Source organism: Peromyscus eremicus, chromosome 4 (assembly GCF_949786415.1).
Source record: "Peromyscus eremicus chromosome 4, PerEre_H2_v1, whole genome shotgun sequence".
Classification (NCBI taxonomy): Eukaryota; Metazoa; Chordata; class Mammalia; order Rodentia; family Cricetidae; genus Peromyscus; species Peromyscus eremicus.
The window spans coordinates 12639862-12658445 of NC_081419.1; the positions used below are offsets into that span (position 1 = coordinate 12639862).

The 18584-nt window shown below is 41.1% G+C and overlaps 1 protein-coding gene across 2 annotated transcripts in view; it reads right to left on the reverse strand.

Moving 5' to 3' along the window:
• Nr6a1 (nuclear receptor subfamily 6 group A member 1) overlaps window positions 1–18584 on the reverse strand; it is a 201271-nt gene that overhangs the window by 19613 nt on the left and 163074 nt on the right. For both annotated transcript variants that reach the window (XM_059260225.1, XM_059260224.1), the window contains exons 4-5: window positions 11725–11967; window positions 3361–3416 (exon numbers count right to left, since the gene is read on the reverse strand). In XM_059260225.1, coding sequence (XP_059116208.1) covers window positions 3361–3416; window positions 11725–11967 — 299 coding nt within the window. The remainder of the gene's footprint in view (window positions 1–3360; window positions 3417–11724; window positions 11968–18584) is intronic.

Here is an 18584-nt window from a genome sequence, read left to right on the forward strand (position 1 = left end):
TCTTTCTTTCTTTCTTTCTTTCTTTCTTTCTTTCTTTCTTTCTTTCTTTCTTCCTGCCGAATATCTGTGTTTTCTGATACACAACCAACATAAACCGATTCTCTTGTTATAGGCTATCAAGAGACAATCTGAAAAGAAATTTTTGTTTGTTCGTTTGTTTTTCAGACAGAGTTTCTCTGTGTAACCCAGGCTGTCCTGGAACTCAGAGATCTGCCTGCCTCTGCCTCCTAAATGCTTGGATTAAAGGCATGTACCACCATCTCCCAGCTGAAAAGAAAATTTTAAGAAAACAATTCCACTTAGAATAGCATAAAAATGTAATAAAGGGGACTGGAGAGATGGCTCAGTGGTTAAGAGCACTGACTGCTCTTGCAGAGAGAGGACTCAGGTTCAATTCCCAGCAACTACATGGCAGCTAACAACTGTCTGTAACCCTCACACATACATGCAGGCAAAACACCAAGGCAAATAAAATTTAAAAAAATTTTTTTTTAATTTTAAAAAAGTAAAATTACTTAAAAAAATGTAATCAAGTTAAGAGGATGAAAGACATAAAACATTGCTCAAAGAAATTGGCACACACCTTTAATCCTAGCACTTGGAAGGCAGAGGCAGGTGGATCTCTGTGAGTTAGAGGACAGCCTGGTCTACAAAGTTCTAGGACAGCTAAGGCTATTACACAGAGAAACTCTGTTTCAACAAACAAAACAAACAACAACAACAACAACAAACAAACAAAGCAAAACAAAACACACAAACATGTTTGTGGACCAGAAGACAATACTGGAATTTAAAAACCATCTTCAAGTCCATATGAAACCAAGCAGCCAGGACAGTCTTAAGAAAGAATAATGAAGCCGGGTGGTGGTAGTGCAAACCTTTAATCCCAGTACTCGGGAGGCAGAGACAGGCAGATCTCTGTGAGTTCGAGGCCAGCCTGGTCTACAAAGTGAGTTCCAGGAAAGGCGCAAAACTACACAGAGAAACCCTGTCTCGAAAAACCAAAAGAAAAAAGAAAGAAAGAAAGAATAATGAAGCTGGAGCTATATACTTCCTGGTTTTAAGGCACACTACAGAGATGCAGTGATCAAAACACTGTGGTATAGACAGATAGCTCAATAGAATAGAAATACAAAGCTTACAACTCCACTCAGAAGTATATGGTCACATGACCTTCAACAAAGGCCCAAGACTACACACTACACAGTGGGGAGAGAATAACCCCTTCAACTAACAGCACCAGACAAATGGCAGTTTCATGTACACAGGCAAGAGTAAATAAGGAAAAGGAGACCCCTCTTGTCTTATACATGTAAGGTCTGAAACTGTAAAATTCCTGGAGGAAAATGGAAGAAAAGCTTTTTAAGGTTGGTCTTGGCAATGATTTCATGGATAAGACACCAAAAGTCCATGCAACATGAGCAAAACTAGAAAAGCAGGCTGTCCAAGCTCCTGTGCAGCAACAAACCACCAACCCTTCAAAGCACCCTGTGAAATCAGAGGGAAGGAGCTAGCATCTGGAAGAATGGTGAATTCAACATGTAGAGTTTTCAGTCATGAAAGATGAAAAATTGAGACAGCTTAGTGAGTAAAGTGTTTGCTATGCAAGTAAGTTAGAGGATCTGAGTTGAGATCCCCAGTACCCAAATAAAAGCCAGGTGTGGTGATGTACACCGGTCATCTTAGTGCGGGGGGGTGGGGGGGGGGTGGGGGGGGGTGGGCAAAGACAGGTGTGTGCTTGAGGCTCTGGCCAGCCAGGCTAGAAGCAATAGCAAGCTTGAGGTTTAGTGAAACCTGTCTCAAAAATAAGACAGAGAAACAAATAAAGGTATCCCAAGACCAACCTCTGCCCTCCACAAGTGCCTACATGGCCGATAACACCCACTCCGCACATAACACACACACACACACACACACACACACACACACACACACACATCACATCACATGTTGTTTTTAGTTCAGACTAAAATAAATTGTTTTTCAAGAGATTAATATCAGGAATAAAAATGTTTGATTAAATAAATCAAAACAGTAAAATTAGGAGTTTTACACACAAATATATACACCTTGATTTAGTACATGCTGTGTACCTACACAGCAGGAAATCTCTCATATATCAGTACATATCTCTGATTTCTTGTCTTTCAGTTGTAGATACTTAACTGGAGTAACCCTTTTAATTTGCTTATAAACTCTCTCCTCGCTCTCTTTTTGTCTTCTGATCTGTGCTGTCATTGTCCTACTTCAAACTATTACCTGAATCTCTTTGAACAGGCTTCTGTAAACCCATTTTAAACTATTTCCATGAGATTTTTTTTCTAAAATGCAAATCTGTATATGACACTCTCTCTATTTACAATTGTTTAGAGATTTCTTCTTGGTATACAGCAAAAATTCGTAAAACTGATACTAGTTCTTCATGTGCTTGGAGATTAATTTGATTATAAAATAGATCCAATTCTCTAGATTCAGGAGGCCCTTCTGCTTGCTAGTAAGAACAGGAGGTGTAGGTTGGCCCCATAGAGGCTGTTCTTAGGAGCCACAGCCAAAGACAGCTGAGGCCACTCTTTAGAGAACTGATGGAAATTCAAGGACTCTGCCTTATTTCTTACCATGCTATACATAGTGCTCCAGCTCCACTGTATCTACCTCCTGTGAATTTTTTTTTAAAGGATCTGTTTTAGGCCATTCCAGTCCATTCTGTCTAGCTTTGATAAATGATGCTTAGCTTTTCGACACAGCTACTTCTTCCTTCCCCTTCAAGAATCAGTTCAAAAGCACCTTAAGGAACCTTTCCCCAAGTGTTTCCAGCCTCTAAAAAAAGAACAGAAGCATCCCTGGGCATCTTCTGCTAGCTATTATTCCTATTTTACTAATAAGAACATGAACAATGACCAGGTGGTGGTGGCACACGCCTTTAATCCCAGCACTGGGGAGACAGAGACAGGTGGATCTCTGTAAGTTGGAGGCCAGCATGGTCTACAAATCAAGTTCCAGGACAGCTAGAGCTGTTACACAGAGAAACCCTGTCTCAAAAAAAATCAAAGGAATATAAACTGTTGATTTTTGCTGACTTCTGCCAGACTCAGTTACCCTATAACTTTAAGTGATTGGTCAAAGGGGAAAAAATAATTTTCTGGATTTTAGAACCAGAACTGAGTTTATTACCTGTGAAATTCTTAGGAAGGATAAGGGATCATAAGACGAGCTTTAGACTTTAAACATTCAGACTCTCTAAACACAGTTTTACAAGAGTGAAAGCCAAAAGGACAGAAGACAGGCTCAAGGTGAACAGCTACAGGAGCATTTGGAGCACCAAACTTCCAGAACACACTAAGAGTTGGGGCGAGAACTGACCTGCACTGGCCCAATGCTCTTATTCCGGCCTCCAGGCATGCCATCTTCTCTGATAGCTAGAAGGAAACATAAGATAGTCAGAAGCACACTCATGGTCGTTTATAAATGAAAAGGAAAGTTATCTGTCCCAGCACTAGGGAGACAGAGGCAGATTGATCTATGTGCATTTGAAGCCAGCCTGATCTACTACATAGTGAGTTCCAGGACAGCCAGAGCTACAGAGTGAGACCCTGTCTCAACACACACACACACACACACACACACACACACACACACACACACACACACACAAAACTTACCTGGCTAAAAGTATAATATAGTAAGTGATAAAGCCAAGACTAAAACACAGGCCTTCCTGGACTCACAGTCTACTTTATTACTCTAAGTTGCCTATAAGCAGCAGATACTTTTGGGTTCCCAAGGTATTGGATGTATACTACATATACTCTACATATTCAAGATGTTCAACAAAAATGGGTCATTGTTAACAAGTCCCAGTTACAAATATCCCACCAGAAAAGGATATTTCTGAGGGACATTTTAGTGGGGTAGTGAACACCTGTATTTTAAAATAAAATATATTTTATTCCTTGCCTAAGTTTAATTTAAAGGATCAGAACAGCACTACTATCCAGGAAGATGCCCAACTCTGGAGACCATGGCTTTTGACATTTAGTTTTTTTTTTTTTTTTTTTGCTTTTTCGAGACAGGGTTTCTCTGTGTAGCTTTGCGCCTTTCCTGGATCTCGCTCTGTAGACCAGGCTGGCCTCGAACTCACAAAGATCCGCCTGCCTCTGCCTCCCGAGTGCTGGGATTAAAGGCGTGCGCCACCACCGCCCGGCGACATTTAGTTTTTATTAAATGCAATGTTCACCTCACTAGTTCTTCCTTACAACAGCAGGAAGTTGAAGCTGAAAGAACTTACTTAGAATTTCCTTATTTTATATGTATGAGTATCTCTCCTACATGTGTGTACCCATGCATGACTGGTACCCACAAGTCAGAAGAGGGCGTCGGATCTCAGTACCTAAGAGTTACAGATGGTTGTGATTCACCATGTGGGTCCTGGGAGCCACCCAGATCCTCTGCAGGAGCAGCAAATACTCTTAACCACCAAGTCATTTCTCCAACCCCAAAATGATACTTAGGTTGGGGGATTGTTGTTATTGTTATTTAAAATTTTTAAATTTATCTTCATGTATATGGGTGTTTTGCCTGCATGTATGTCTGTGCACTATGTGTACCTGGTGCCTAGGGAGGCCCGCAGAGGGTGCTGGATATCCTGGAACCAGAGTTTCAGAAAGCTGTAAATTGTCAAACCAGAATCCAACTCTGCACTTAGAAATCATGTTTCTATTGTTTTCTCCAATTTGTAACAACTGTTCAGTCTTTGTCTTTATGACCTTGACACTTTCCAGTAGGATGTTACATTGTAGCTTCCTACAATGTTAGTTATTTTGAAAAATAACTAACTGGAGGTGGTGGTGTATGCCTTTAATCCCAGCACAATGGAGGCAGAGGCAGACTGATGTCTATGAATTCTAGGCCAGTCTGGGCTACAGAGCTAGTGCTCCCCCACCACCTCCCACCCCTGGTTTTTTCGAGACAGGGTTTCTCTGTGTAGCTTTAGAGCCTGTCCTGGAACTCACTCTGTCGACCAGGCTGGCCTTGAACTCACAGAGATCTGCCTGGCTCTGCCTCCAGAGTACTGGGATTAAAGGCATGCGCCCCCACCACCCGGCCCAGAGCTAGTTCTAAGACAACCAGAGCTACACAGAGAAACTCTGCTGGAAAAATCAAAAACAGAGAATTTTTAAAAAATTAAAAGAAAAAAATGTACTTCAGTATGGGCTCCTAAGTTTTCTCATGAGTATTCTGATAGTGAACTTCATGCTGATTCTTTCTCTCCTTTCCCCCACCCCCACCCTGGTCGGTCGGTCTCTCTCTCTCTCTCTCTCTCTCTCTCTCTCTGCCTCTTAGAATCTGTCTGTCTATCTCTCCCTAGACTCTCACCTCTGTGTGTGCCTGAGCTTTTCTCAGTATTATCTTACCAGGGTAAATCATGCTGGTATGTTTACTGGTGATACTAGGTTGGATAGTTTTACTTGACACAAGCTAAAGTCACAAGCTAAGAGTCACCCAGGTGCTACTGGTTTTGAAGGCATGAAGGAGTCATGGAGAACAAGAACAGCTGAGGTTTGGCAATGTGAGAGGCCAGGAGAGGCCATTGGTAAAGGTTCAGCCTCAGTAGCACTTGAAGGCAGGGGTCATGCAGAGCAGCTGAGGTTTGGCACCATGCAGAGGCTATTGGTGAAAGTGCAGCCCACTTGCAGCAGAAGATCCTAGCATTTGAGACCCCAGCACCCTGGGATGACACCAAGAACAGCAGCAGCAGTGGAGTGCAGCCTGCCCGAGCTTAGAAGACAAGCTGCATGTGCTGCAGAGGACAGAGCTGGAGAAGTAACCCATGCCCTTTGGAAGAGCCCAGAAGATCACGAGTGGATCCCAGACATTAGACATTGTGCTATTTACACTCTTGGGGAGTTTGGTTTTGCTTTGATCTTATTGTGACTAGCCCTGGTTCTTCCCTCTTGAAGTAAGAAAATATTTAACTTAATTTTGATTTTTATAGGTGCCCACAGCTTTAAGACTTTGAACCTTTAAAAGAGATGTTGGATTTTTAGAGATTGGATATGTTAGAGACTGAACTCTAATGTATTTCAAACTGTAAAGACTGTGGGACTTTTAAAGTTATTTATGTTTTTTGTTTTGTTTTTCAAGACAGGGTTTCTTTGTGTAGCCCTGGCTGTCCTGGAACTAGTTCTGTAGACTGACCTCAAACAGAGATCCTCCTGCCTCTGCCTCCCTCCTTAACAAGGAGTCCTATTGGGTGTTGTGGCGCTATTTATGTTTTTAATGTGAGAACTTGGGGAAGAATGAGAAAGGAAAGGTGTGTTTGTGTTTCAAGTTGACAACAGGTCAATTATTCTGGATAGACTTATGTCAACTTTACACAAACTAAAGTCATATGGAAGGAGGGAATCTCAATTGAAAATATGCCTCCACAGGATCAGGCTGTATGCAAACCTGTAGTATATATATATAAATAGTGATTGAGGGGGGAGAGCCCAGCTATGTGGATGGTGCCACACCCAGCTGATGGTCCTGGGTTCTGTAATAAAGTAGGCTGAGCAAGCCAGTAAGCAGCACTCCTCCATGGCCTCTGCATCAGCTCCTGCCTCCAGGTTCCTGCCCCAACTTCTTTCAATGATAAGCAGTGATATAGAAGTGTAAGCCAAATAAACCCTTTGTTCCCCAACTTACCTTTTAGTCATGGTGTTTCACTGCAGCACTAGAAACCCTGAGACACTAAGATACTAACCTTCATCACATTCTAGCTGTGGAAACAATTTTCTCTTTGTAGTTATTGTTTTTAAGCTTCACTTTTTATTTTTATTTTTATTTATTTATTTATTTATTTATTTATTTATTTATTTATTTATTTATTTATTTTGAGTTGAGGATCGAACCCAGGGCCTTGCGCTTGCTAGGCAAGCACTCTAACACTGAGCTAAATCCCCAACCTAAACTTCACTTTTGTTTAAACCACTGTTCACTTCTGTTGGACTCGCTTCAGTGGATCTTGGCTGCTAGTCAGTACTGTGGTGTTGTGTATCTAACAGCAACTTGTATTTCCATCATGTCTTCTCCATTTACTCACTGGAATTCTTTCATAAGAAAAAAATGGCTACTTTTGTTTATTCAGTTAGTTATTTCTATCAGTATAAGCATGTGCAGACTTATTTCTGAGTCTATAAACAAATCTAGAGATACTCTGTTACCAAGTTAGAACAACTGTGGTTACTGGGAGCTCTCAGGTTGAGTTTTGTGCCCTTTCACTGTGCCCTGTGTGCCCATTCACACATGTGCTTGCTCTTATTTATTTACTATGTGTATGTGGGTGCCTGTGGAGGTCAGAAAAGGGCCTGGGATCTCCCAGAGATGGAGTTAAAGGTGAGCTACCGGGCATGGGTGCTGGGATCCAGACTCTGGTCCTCTGCAATAGCAGTAAATGCTCTTAATCATTAAGTCATTTCCTCAGGCTCCCCACCCCATCATCTCTCTTACTTTCAAGTACTCTAAAAGTCTCCACGCTTATGAATTCAACTAGTTCTCCATGGAGACTTTACTCTTTTTATTGACACTTAAAATTTCTGGGTGCTGAGTGTGTCTAGTCTCATGTAGTCGTTAGAGTTTAGAAACACATGTATGTGTTTAGAAACACATGTAAGTCACATATATTCCACACATTATGTATCTATTGTCCATCCACCAGACATATTGATATATCTGACTCTGATATTCATTCTAGCCTTTCCGGATCCATAACTTCTTTCTCAAATATAGTGTATTTATTTCCCTGTTCAACTGCAGTATTCAATTAAAGTAGAGACAGAATTCCTAACATATAACCTTGAGAGAAACAATTTTACAAATCAAAGTGCTTTGTTTGTATACAACTGTTTTTTTTCCTTTCCCTTACAATATGCAGTCAAAACACTGTTTTCCAAGGCCAGCTCCCTTCCTCTCTACCATCTCAGTGTGGTTATGTGATTCATTTTAATACCGCTAGATGAATTCATCACCTTGTTGACTCCATCTCTCCATCCCCTTCCTCCATATCAGTACATTTTGCTTGACTAGCTTTTTATATTCAGTAAAATTCACTTTTGGTAATATACAGTTCTATGGTTTTTGACAAATAAATAAAATTATGCATTACCAGCTATGAAAGTTTCAGAGTATTTCTCACTTCCAAAAATATTATCATGGCAAGTCTAATTTAGTCCTGCTTTCTCAAGACCAACCAGAAGGTGGCAGGGTTTCCCTCAGCAGCCTTCACTAGGCTAATAGGGAAGCAAAACTGGCAACTCTCTCTGTCCTACATGTCACAGTCTCGGGGCTGTAGCATAGTTCCAGAGGAGCTATAAAGTATGGTTCTTAAAACTCGGGTCCTTTGGAAGAGCAGCCAGTCCTCTCAAATGCTGAGCCATCTCTCCAGCCTCCATGAAAACATTTTTTAAAAAGAACTCTGTGTGCCTGGCATAGTGGTGTACACCTTTAATACCAGCACTTGGGAGGCAGATGCAGGTAGATTGATTTCTTGAGTTCAAGATTGGCCTGGTCTACAGAGTGAGTTCCAGGACAGCCAGGGCTACACAGAGAAACCCTGTCTCAAGAAGAGAGAGAGAGAGAGAGAGAGAGAGAGAGAGAGAGAGAGAGAGAGAGAGAGAGAGAACGAGAATGCTCTGTAATCACAACCCTTAGGAGGAGTCTGAGGCAGGAGGATTACATTGAGTTTGAGGCAAGCCTGAGCTACAGTATGAGACCTTGTCTCAAAAAAAAAAAAACAATTTAAGATATTTTAGGGCTGGCAAGATGGCTCTGCTGGCTAGTTTTTTGTTGTTGTTGTTGTTGTTGTTTTTCCAGGCAAACTTTATTAACATACAAATAAAATATCATCACATGCCAAAAAGAAAAAAAAAGGTATGGTTCTTCTTCCCCAAAACAGATGAGTTTAGCTGGAAGCTCAGAATCCCACATGCCAAATGAATACCAGGATAATCAATCTGTGTATGTAGTCAAGAAGGTATCCCGTAACAGTGAGGCTTGAGGTATTGAGCACTCACAGGCCTTGGGCAATGAAGGAAGATGAGAAAAGTGGAATAAAAGCCAAAATCAGGGTGAGGGTAGAAAGACGGTACTGGTCTGAAATTGGTAACTGGCAAGGGTTTCTGTAGAGACAAGTAATACTGGGGAAGAGAATATACTTCCAGGTAGAAAAACAAACTTGAGCACATGTGGAATGGTGTAACATCTGGCCCTGAGACCCTGCTCTGGCCAGAGAAGCTACAAAGATAGGCAGGGGACAAACTTGACAACACTTCAAATGCCCTACCATAGCATTTGTTTAACATGCAGCAAACACACAGTATTCTAATATGCAAATAGCTATGCCACACAGGAGATTTGTGGAACAGTATACTGATTCTGTGATTAGACACAGCTCTGCTTAATAACACATTATAACTTCAATGTGTGTGTGTGTGTGTGTGTTTTTTTTTTCCCCTGAGACAGGGTTTCTCTGTGCAACAGTCCTGACTGTCCTGGAACTCGCTCTGTAGACCAGGCTGGCCTCGAACTCACTGAGATCCACCTGCCTCTGCCTCCCAAATGCTGGGATTAAAGGCATGCACCACCACTACCTGGTTTGTTGGGTTTACAATGTCCTTGTATGTGTTGATATAATTACCCTGTTCTGTATGCTATGAATGTTTTCCCATTCTGTTAGTTTTCGTTTTATAATATAAAACTTCTATGGATTTCTCCTTATCAATCTGTCATTTCCTTTTATTTTTAACATTTTTGAATTACATTTACTTATTTGTGTTGGGGAATGGGGGACACATGCCCAGGTGCTTGTGTAGAGTCTGTCCTCTCCTTCCACCATGTGAGCCTGGGGAGCAAACTCGGGTCATCAGGTGTGGTATCGAGAGTCTTAATCTTACAGCTTGATTTTCTTGTTGTTTTGAGACAAAGTCTGATTACGAGACTCTGACTGGCCTGGAACTCACAGAGATCTGCAGTCTCTGCCTTCTGAATGCTGATATTGAAGGCATACCCCTCCATACCCTATTAGTTGTTGTCGTCATTGTTTTTATTTTTTAAATTTATTTGTTTTATGTGTATGAATGTTTTGCCTGCATGCATGTATGTGCTTCACATCCATGCCTGGTGCCTTCCGAAGTCAGAAGAAGGCATCAAATCCTGGGACTGGGGTTTACAGGTGGTTGTGAGCTACCATGTGCATGCTGGGAATCAAACTCAGATCCTGTGCAAGAGCAGCAAGTGCTGTTTGGCCCCATTTGTTACGTTTTGAGGCTTTTTGTTCATTTGTTTTTTTTTTCTTTTTTCTTTGTGTTCAACTCTTATTTCTTTTTTTTTAATTTTTTTATTTTTATTTTGCAATACAATTCAGTTCTACATATCAGCCACAGATTCCCTTGTTCTCCCCCCTCCCGCCCCCCTCACCTTCCCCCCAGCCCACCCCCCATTCCCACCTCCTCCAGAGCAAAACCTCTCCCGAGGACTGAGATCAACCTGGTAGACTCAGTCCAGGTAGGTCCAGTCCCCTCCTCCCAGGCCGAGCCAAGAGATACAGCCCGAACTGACCTACTCTGATGATGGGATGGCCAAACACCCTAATTGTCATGCTAGAAACCTCATCCAACTACTGAGGGATCTGGATGCAGAGATCCACGGCTAGGCGCCGGGTGGATCTCTGGGAGTCCAATTAGCGAGAAAGAGGAGGGTTTATATGAGCGAGAATTGTTGAGACCAAGGCTGGATAAAGCACAGGGACAAATAGCCAAACGAATGGAAACACATGAACTATAAACCAATGGCTAAGGGGTCACCAACTGGATCAGGCCCTCTGAATGGGTGAGACAGTTGATTGGCTTGATCTGTTTGGGAGGCATCTAGGCAGTGGGACTGGGTCCTGTGCTCATTGCATGAGTTGGCTGTTCGAAACCTGGGGCCTATGCAGGATCATTTTTTTTTTTTTGAGACAGGGTCTCTCTGTGTAGCCCTGGCTGTCCTGGAATTTGCTCTGTAGACCAGGCTGGTCTCAACTCAGATATCCCCCTGCCTCAGACTCTGACTCTGCTGGGATTAAAAGCATGTTTCACCACACTCAGCTCACATGTTTGGTTTTTCATCATCATTTATAACTCCTTAAAAATAAATAATTAGAGGCTGGAGAGATGTATGAGCACTGGCTGGTCTTGCAGAGGATCTGGGTTCAATTCTAGGTTTTATTCCCAGCACCCACATGGGAGCTCACAAATGTCTGTAACTCCAGTTCCACAGGATCTGATGCCTTTTCTGAATTCCATGGGTTCCTATGTGTACAAGAACAGTACCTGTTCTCTCCAGGCCCCTTCTGGGCATTTCTAAAAACTTCCTAGTTGGCTTCCTCTACCAAACCCTTGAAAGCTCCCTAGAGTCAGTTTATTTATGTCATCTTAGGTTAACAGCTCCCAGAAAACTTCAAAATGTCAAACTCTTTACCTACCTAGACACACTTCTAAATATTCCTAGTGTCTGAGTATGCCACGTTTCTAAGTACACAAAACAACATCAAATCCTACTTCATGCCTTTCCAATTAAATTCCTGTCATTATTCCTTGAAAAAGTTTATAGACTATATACTACATACAGAAAGAATAACCAAAAAGTATAATAGTTGCAGATGAGGGGATAGATGAAGGGTAGCAGAGAGAGTCCTAAGCACCAACTCACCCTTCCTGTTCATGCCCATCTGGAGACACTTGAGCAGGCGGCAGTACTGGCACCTGTTCCTCTGTTTCCGGGACATGACACAGTTCTTGTCACGACTGCACCGGTACACACGTTTGTTGCAAATACTCCTCTTGAAAAAACCTTTGCAGCCCTCACAGGAGATGATCCCATAGTGTAAGCCTGTAGCACGATCCCCACAGATTAGACAAGTTCGTTGTTCAGCTCGATCATCTGGAACAGAAACTGAACATGTACAAGTTAGAGAGCTGAGTAAACAATAGGGTTAAGCTCACAGCCTTAACCTCCTAACACCCGAAGTTCCTAAAACCTCCAGCCCTGCTCTGAGTAAATCAAAAATACCACTAACTCCAGGCTACTGACAAGTCCATAAAGTGTCTTCTCCAACCTCATCTAACTGTTAGCCTTTGGGAAAGAGTTGCTTTTCTAACTCAATGCTAACAGTGTTCTTTTTGTTTTGTTTTGTTTTGTTTTGTTTTATTTCAAGCTAATGTTTCTCTGTGTAGCCCTGGCTGTCCTGGAATTTGCTCTGTAGGCCAGGCTGGCCTCACACTCACAGAGATCCACCTGCATCTGTCTCCCAAGTGCTGGGATTAAAGGTGTGCATCACCACCGCCTCGCTTGTGTTCTTAATCTATTAACACAATGTTCTTCCTCTGTATTATTCCTAAAACACAGTGTAAAGAAAATGGGCAAACAAGCACTTTAAAGTCAAGGCCAAAGTTCATAGCAGATGTAGCTGAGGAAGAGCTGAGGTCCTAACGTTAACAGGCATCTGAAACCCTGAATGAGTATGTTAGCTACAAAAATATTAGTGGGTAAAATTGTCTGGGAAAAGAAAATATTCCAACTTATCAGAGAAACTGCATGTTTTCTCTGATAGGGCTCAGACTTTAAACAGTAACTCATATAAGCAGGACCTGTAATACTTCAGGGGAATTTGCTGATTCCAAGTAGGGTAGAAAACAAATAAGATGAACTTCATTGTGCTATTCAAACTAATCATAAGGCCCTCTCAAAAGGAAACATGAGACAACATGAAATTCTTTCACAAGTCTAAGATAAAGCAAGCTATGTATCAAAAAGAATACTGAGAGCAATGGATAAAGCATTCCACATACAAGGCCAGAGAGATGCCTTAGTAGTCTGATTACCTGAGTTCAATCTCCAGAACGCATGGTAGATGGATGAACCAACTACCAAATGTTGTTCCTTCACTACCACAAGCACATGACCCTGTCACACACACTTTACAAAAAAAACTTTAAAAATTTCAAATACAAGCCAGGCAGTGGTGGCACACGCCTTTAATATTAGCACATTGGAGTTAGAGGCAAGAGGATCTCTTTGAGTTCAAGGTCAGCCTGGTCTACAGAGCGAGTACCAGGAGAGCTAGCGCTACACAGAGAAACTCTGTCTCAAAAAAACTTTTTTTCTAAATATAAAAACTAGTATACTCATTAAGATTAAAGATGAAAAGCCTCATTAGTTATCACTGATAACTAATTTAGGTTGCCAGGACCTAAATTCGCTATTTAAAACATAGATGAAATAAAGGAATGGGGAGTAGGATCAAGCATTTAAATAAAAATTACTAGAATCGTCACCTTATTCCATGTCCCAACAGTAAGAGAAGGGAGCAAGAATGGAAAAACAGTCCAGAAATTCTAAACTATTGAACTTCAAGCTTAGTAGAGAATTACTAGGATTTGGTGAACATTAGACATACATGGCGTGATGGGGAAACAACTCATCTGAGCACCTACAGCATAGGGAAGGGGGAAAACACTTGGCTTACAAAGCTTTAGAACAGAGGCAGAACAAATGAGAACAAGATGTTAGACCTCTGGGTTCAAAACTAGGTTCTGGTACTTGCTAGCTCTTTCCTGTGAAAGGAACTGGCAAATTCTGAAGTGTAAGTAGCTGCCAGCAAGACAAATGAAGGTGGAGAAGATGGTAGAGCCATAAAGAGTCACACCTTAAATGTGTTACTAGACAGCCCTCTTCAACTGGGGTTTACTGAGAAGAGTCATGTTCCTTTTTAAAATACCCAAATAATTCGCCAAGTCCACCAAACTATCAAGAAGATGATAGGAAACTATGTGGAGATACAGTAAGGTTATGTTACCCTAATGTGGAAAAGTCATGATCTGACCATAACCTTATTCTGCAAATTGTTTTGTTTTTTGATGCAAGAGGTCATTTAGCTGAGACTGGTTTTGAACTCCTGATTCTTTTGTCTCCAGACTTAGTGCTGCAATTTTAAGTGTGCCACCATGTCTAGCTGTTTCCTAAATGTTGCTGGTTACCTATGGTAGCCAGCAGTAAGTAAAACATTTGTCCCATAGTTACATGCAGCATGCAAGAGAGGGCATAGACAGCTCAGAGCTTAGAGGTAGCAGCCATGCTAAAGAATGACTGGTGGTGGTGAAAAGAAAGCTTAAGATTTTAAGTAAATGTAACAAAGCCACACATTTCTGGAAAAAAATCCTACATGTGGCCTTTATACATGTAGTACATGTCTTGTAAACCTTAGAAACAATCTTAAGAACTTTTCTGTAGTCAGAAATTACTCTACTGTGAACAACAAATACTGTTACATTGAATGTGGCTTCCTCAAACTCCTACTAAAGACAGTTAAGAACAGATCTAGCTGGGCGGTGGTGGCACACGCCTTTAATCCCAGCACTCGGGAGGCAGAGCCAGGTGGATTTCTGTGAGTTCGAGGCCAGCCTGGTCTACAGAGCGAGATCCAGGACAGGCACCAAAACTACACAGAGAAACCCTGTATTGAAGAAAAATAAAATAAAATAAAAGAAGCTGTATGTAAATTATTAAAAAAAAAAAAAAAAAAAGAACAGATCCAGAGCTCAGTCAATGTTTCCATGGACACACATTAATACGTGGATGCGAAATGTCAAATTCAAATGAAACATTGAAAATGCTAAAACAGCTGAGGAAGTTGGCTGGAGGACTGTACCCAGCCACATTGTTTCAGAGCACGCCTAACACGTACCTGCTTAGAGAGATGCATGTATTCATCTTCATGTCACTTAGGAGGAACAAAAAGCAAGTGAGAACGAGGAGATTTAAAAGCAGATGTGGTCATTAATCTGACTGGAATTGTACAAAATTTTATCTCGTTTCATAAAAGTGGCAGGACCTTTCAGTTACATCACATCTAACCAAAGTTACTTTGAAGACAAATTTCAGAGAATTAACAGTAACATCTGGTACAACGTCTACCATGGAAAAGGTATATTTTTGTTTTTAGTTCTGGAATTTGAATATAGGAACTCCCTTTCTTATTTGTTTGTTTGCTAAATTAGACAGGCAAGACTTGGATATGTAATCCTCTAGCATTAAACTCCCAAGTAGTTAAGATAAAATAATATACTACACCACCTGGTCTAGCTTGTATTCTTTTGAATAAATGTCTAAGTAGGTAAGCAGTATGACTTAGTGAAGTGCTTTCAAAATTACAAGTTACAACACAAAGCATTGTAACTTTTTTGAAAAAAAAAAAAAAGAAAGAAAATATCAGGTGGAAAACGATGAAAAAGACACCCAACATTGACTTCTTCCCCTATCCCCCCTTTCTTTCAAGACAGGGTTTCTCTTTGTAGCTCTGGCTGTCCTAGAACTTACTCTGTAGACCACAATGGCCTTGAGCTCAGAGATCCATTTATGTCTGCCTCCTAAGTGCTGGGATTAAAGGCAAGCACCACCAACACCTGGATTCCAACACTGACTTCTGGCCTTCACATACACATGTACACACACAGACATATACACATACTACAAACAAGTATACACACATATACCACATTACACACACAAATATGCAAAAGAAAACAAAATGTGTCACGTGTAGTAAGTGTAAAATATCATTAAATATGTTTCAATTAAAGCATGCACATTTGTTTGTATGCACACTGTTTGTGTGTACACTGTTTGTGTATGCATAAGTAGGAGGCTACTACATCCCAATGAGCAATGTATCAAGTATTAAAACAGTTCAAATTATACCTGGTGTTTTAAGAGTGAAGCTGGAGCCAGGCATGGTGGTACATACCTTTAATCCTAGCACTTAGCAAGTGGAGATAGGTGGATTTTTGTGATTTCAAGGCCCACCTGGTCTATATGGGGAGTTCCAGGCCAACTAGGGCTATGTAGAGAGACTCTTAAAACAAACAAACTAAAATACTGGAGCTGGGTATAGTGGTACATACCTATAATCTTGGTAGGTAACAGAAGTGTCTAGAGTATGACATCAGCCTGGACTACTTGAGAGTGCTCGTCTCAAAAACAAAATACAACACACATACACACACACAGACACACACACACACCACGATTTCTAACATGCCTCTTCCTAGCTTTGGAACCATGGGAAAAATGACTGACTTCTCTGAATCTTGCTCACTATAAAACTCTTATGCAACAACATAGGGGACTTGTAAAAACTATTTGGCCAAGGGGTTGGAGCTATGGCTCAGTGGTTAAGAGTACTGTCTGCTCTTCCAGAGGACCCAGGTTCAATTGCCAGCACCCACATGGTGGTTCACAACCATCTGTATCTCTAGTTCCAGGGATCGAAAGTTCTTTCTGGCCTCCTCAGGCATCAGGCATGCACATGGAACACTTACATATACAGGCAAAACACCCCCCATGATAATAATAATGATGATGATGATTGGCCAAAGAAGTCAGGAAGAAATACATACTGCAGATTTTCATTTTATTAAGTTTTTAAAAAGCAGGTAAAGAGAGTTATATAGTATGAAGAGAAGGGGTACTAGAACACTGTCAGATTCTAGAAATGTTCTATTTCTTGACCTGGGTGGTACTTGCTTTATAATTTTTACAACTACATTGTATTTCATACACTTGTCTCCAAGTGTTCATATTTTACAGTAAAAGAGTCAAAAGCAAAATATGAAATACTCCAGAAAGGGAAATAATCAACAATGGCAAAAGGAGGGTATTTTTGAAGAAACTGCATCAGATATTAATACTACACACAGAGATCTTCAGGAAATAAAGCTTAGAAAAGCTGGCTTAGAACGAAGTGCAATACAGTTTCCAGTTGAGAGACCACAGGTCAAAGCAGGGTCTTAGGGGTATTAACTCCACAGGGATGTACAAGAAAGAAAAGAGAGGGAAAAGCAGGTGGCACAGACACACAGGTAACAAGATATTAAAGAATGGCTGAGTGGCAAAGAAAAGAAAGCTAAGAAACCCAGAAAGGGCTGATGACTGACTGGAGAGCCAAGAAAAGATGAGGGAAAAAGAAAGCAAGAAAATGTCCACTGTGAACTCTAAGCCAAGGTGGCTGTGAGAAACACGACTTCATTAGTAGCAAAGTAGCAGTTAAAGTAAAAATGCAATGGCTTTGTTTTAAGAGAGGATGGTGTAGGAGACAGTGTTAGGGCCAGAATGAAGGATTCGGGAGCCAATAACATTTAAGGAGCTAAAGCTAGGGCAACAGATCTGAACCACCACCAGGGGAGAAGGCCTGAGGAGATACAGCAACAGGATAAACACAGACATGCAGAGAAGATAAGCAGTGAAAGGAGTCAAATGACTTTCCACAGAAGAAAAAGGTAGATTATATGCCCACGATTACTAGAAAATACAGATAAAAGAGCTTCACAAAGATGACAACGTTGTTAAATGCAAAAGATGGAAGAGTGTGGGAAAAAGAAAAGGCTCTAAGATAAAAAAGAGAACACTTTTCAGGGGTTAGGATAAGAATCACAGGTGACTGGGCCAGGAATGAAGGCACACACCTGTAATCCCTGTACTCCAAGGGAGAGGCAGAAAGATCTCAAATTCCAGGTTAGTCCAGGCCACATAGTAAGTTCTTACTCAAAAAGACCAAACAAACAAACAAACAAACAAACAAATAAAGGGCTGGGAATATAGCTCAGCAATAGAGGGCTTGCCTATGATTGCATAAGGCCGAGGGTTTTATCTCCAACACCAACATAAAACAAATAGCAAAATGTCTGGTAAAGAAAGAAAACAACTACTTATGAATTATAATCCATATAAAAACTGATAGAGGTGCTGGGGAGATGGCTCAGTCAATAAAGTGCCTGCTGTGTGGCATGACATCAAAGTCTGTGAGCCCCCAGGACTATAAGCAGAGGCAAGGCTGGTGGATCTTGGGAGCTAACTGCCCCCCCCCAGACAGCCCAATTAATGAGACTGGGCTATCAAAGAACAAGATGGATCGCAATGGAGAAAGATGTATTCCCCCCACTCCATGCGCACCCACGCACACAAGCACACACACTTACTTGCATACACACATGTGCACATCCCCACATGAACATACAGCACAAATGTACACACACACACACACACACACACATTGTGTGTGTGTGTGTGTGTGTGTGTGCTAGATAACAGTTTGTTATCTAGCACATCCAAAAAGACTGCTTTTACTGTATGTTTATAAATTAGGAAAGATTCAGTCACATTTAAAGAAGACAAACATAGAAACAAAGCTTTTCAAAAGAATGATCAACTCCCTAATACCATTCAGGGGTATGTGGAATAAAATGTAATTCAGGCATACTTAAAAAATAGAAATGTTCTTTAAAAATAAAATCAGTTAATTTTAAAGGTTTTTCTTATGTACACTATTTTTGTTTTTTAAAAAGTGACTTGCACTCCTCAGGAAACTAATATGACTCACTCAAGGTCATACAGCAAGTCAGTGATGTACTGAGTTTCACCTCACCACTTTTCTACAGGCAGACTTCCTGTAACACCAGCTGCCTCTTGTGAGGGAAGGGAAGGGAAGATTGGGGGATGCGATAAAGCATGTCAAG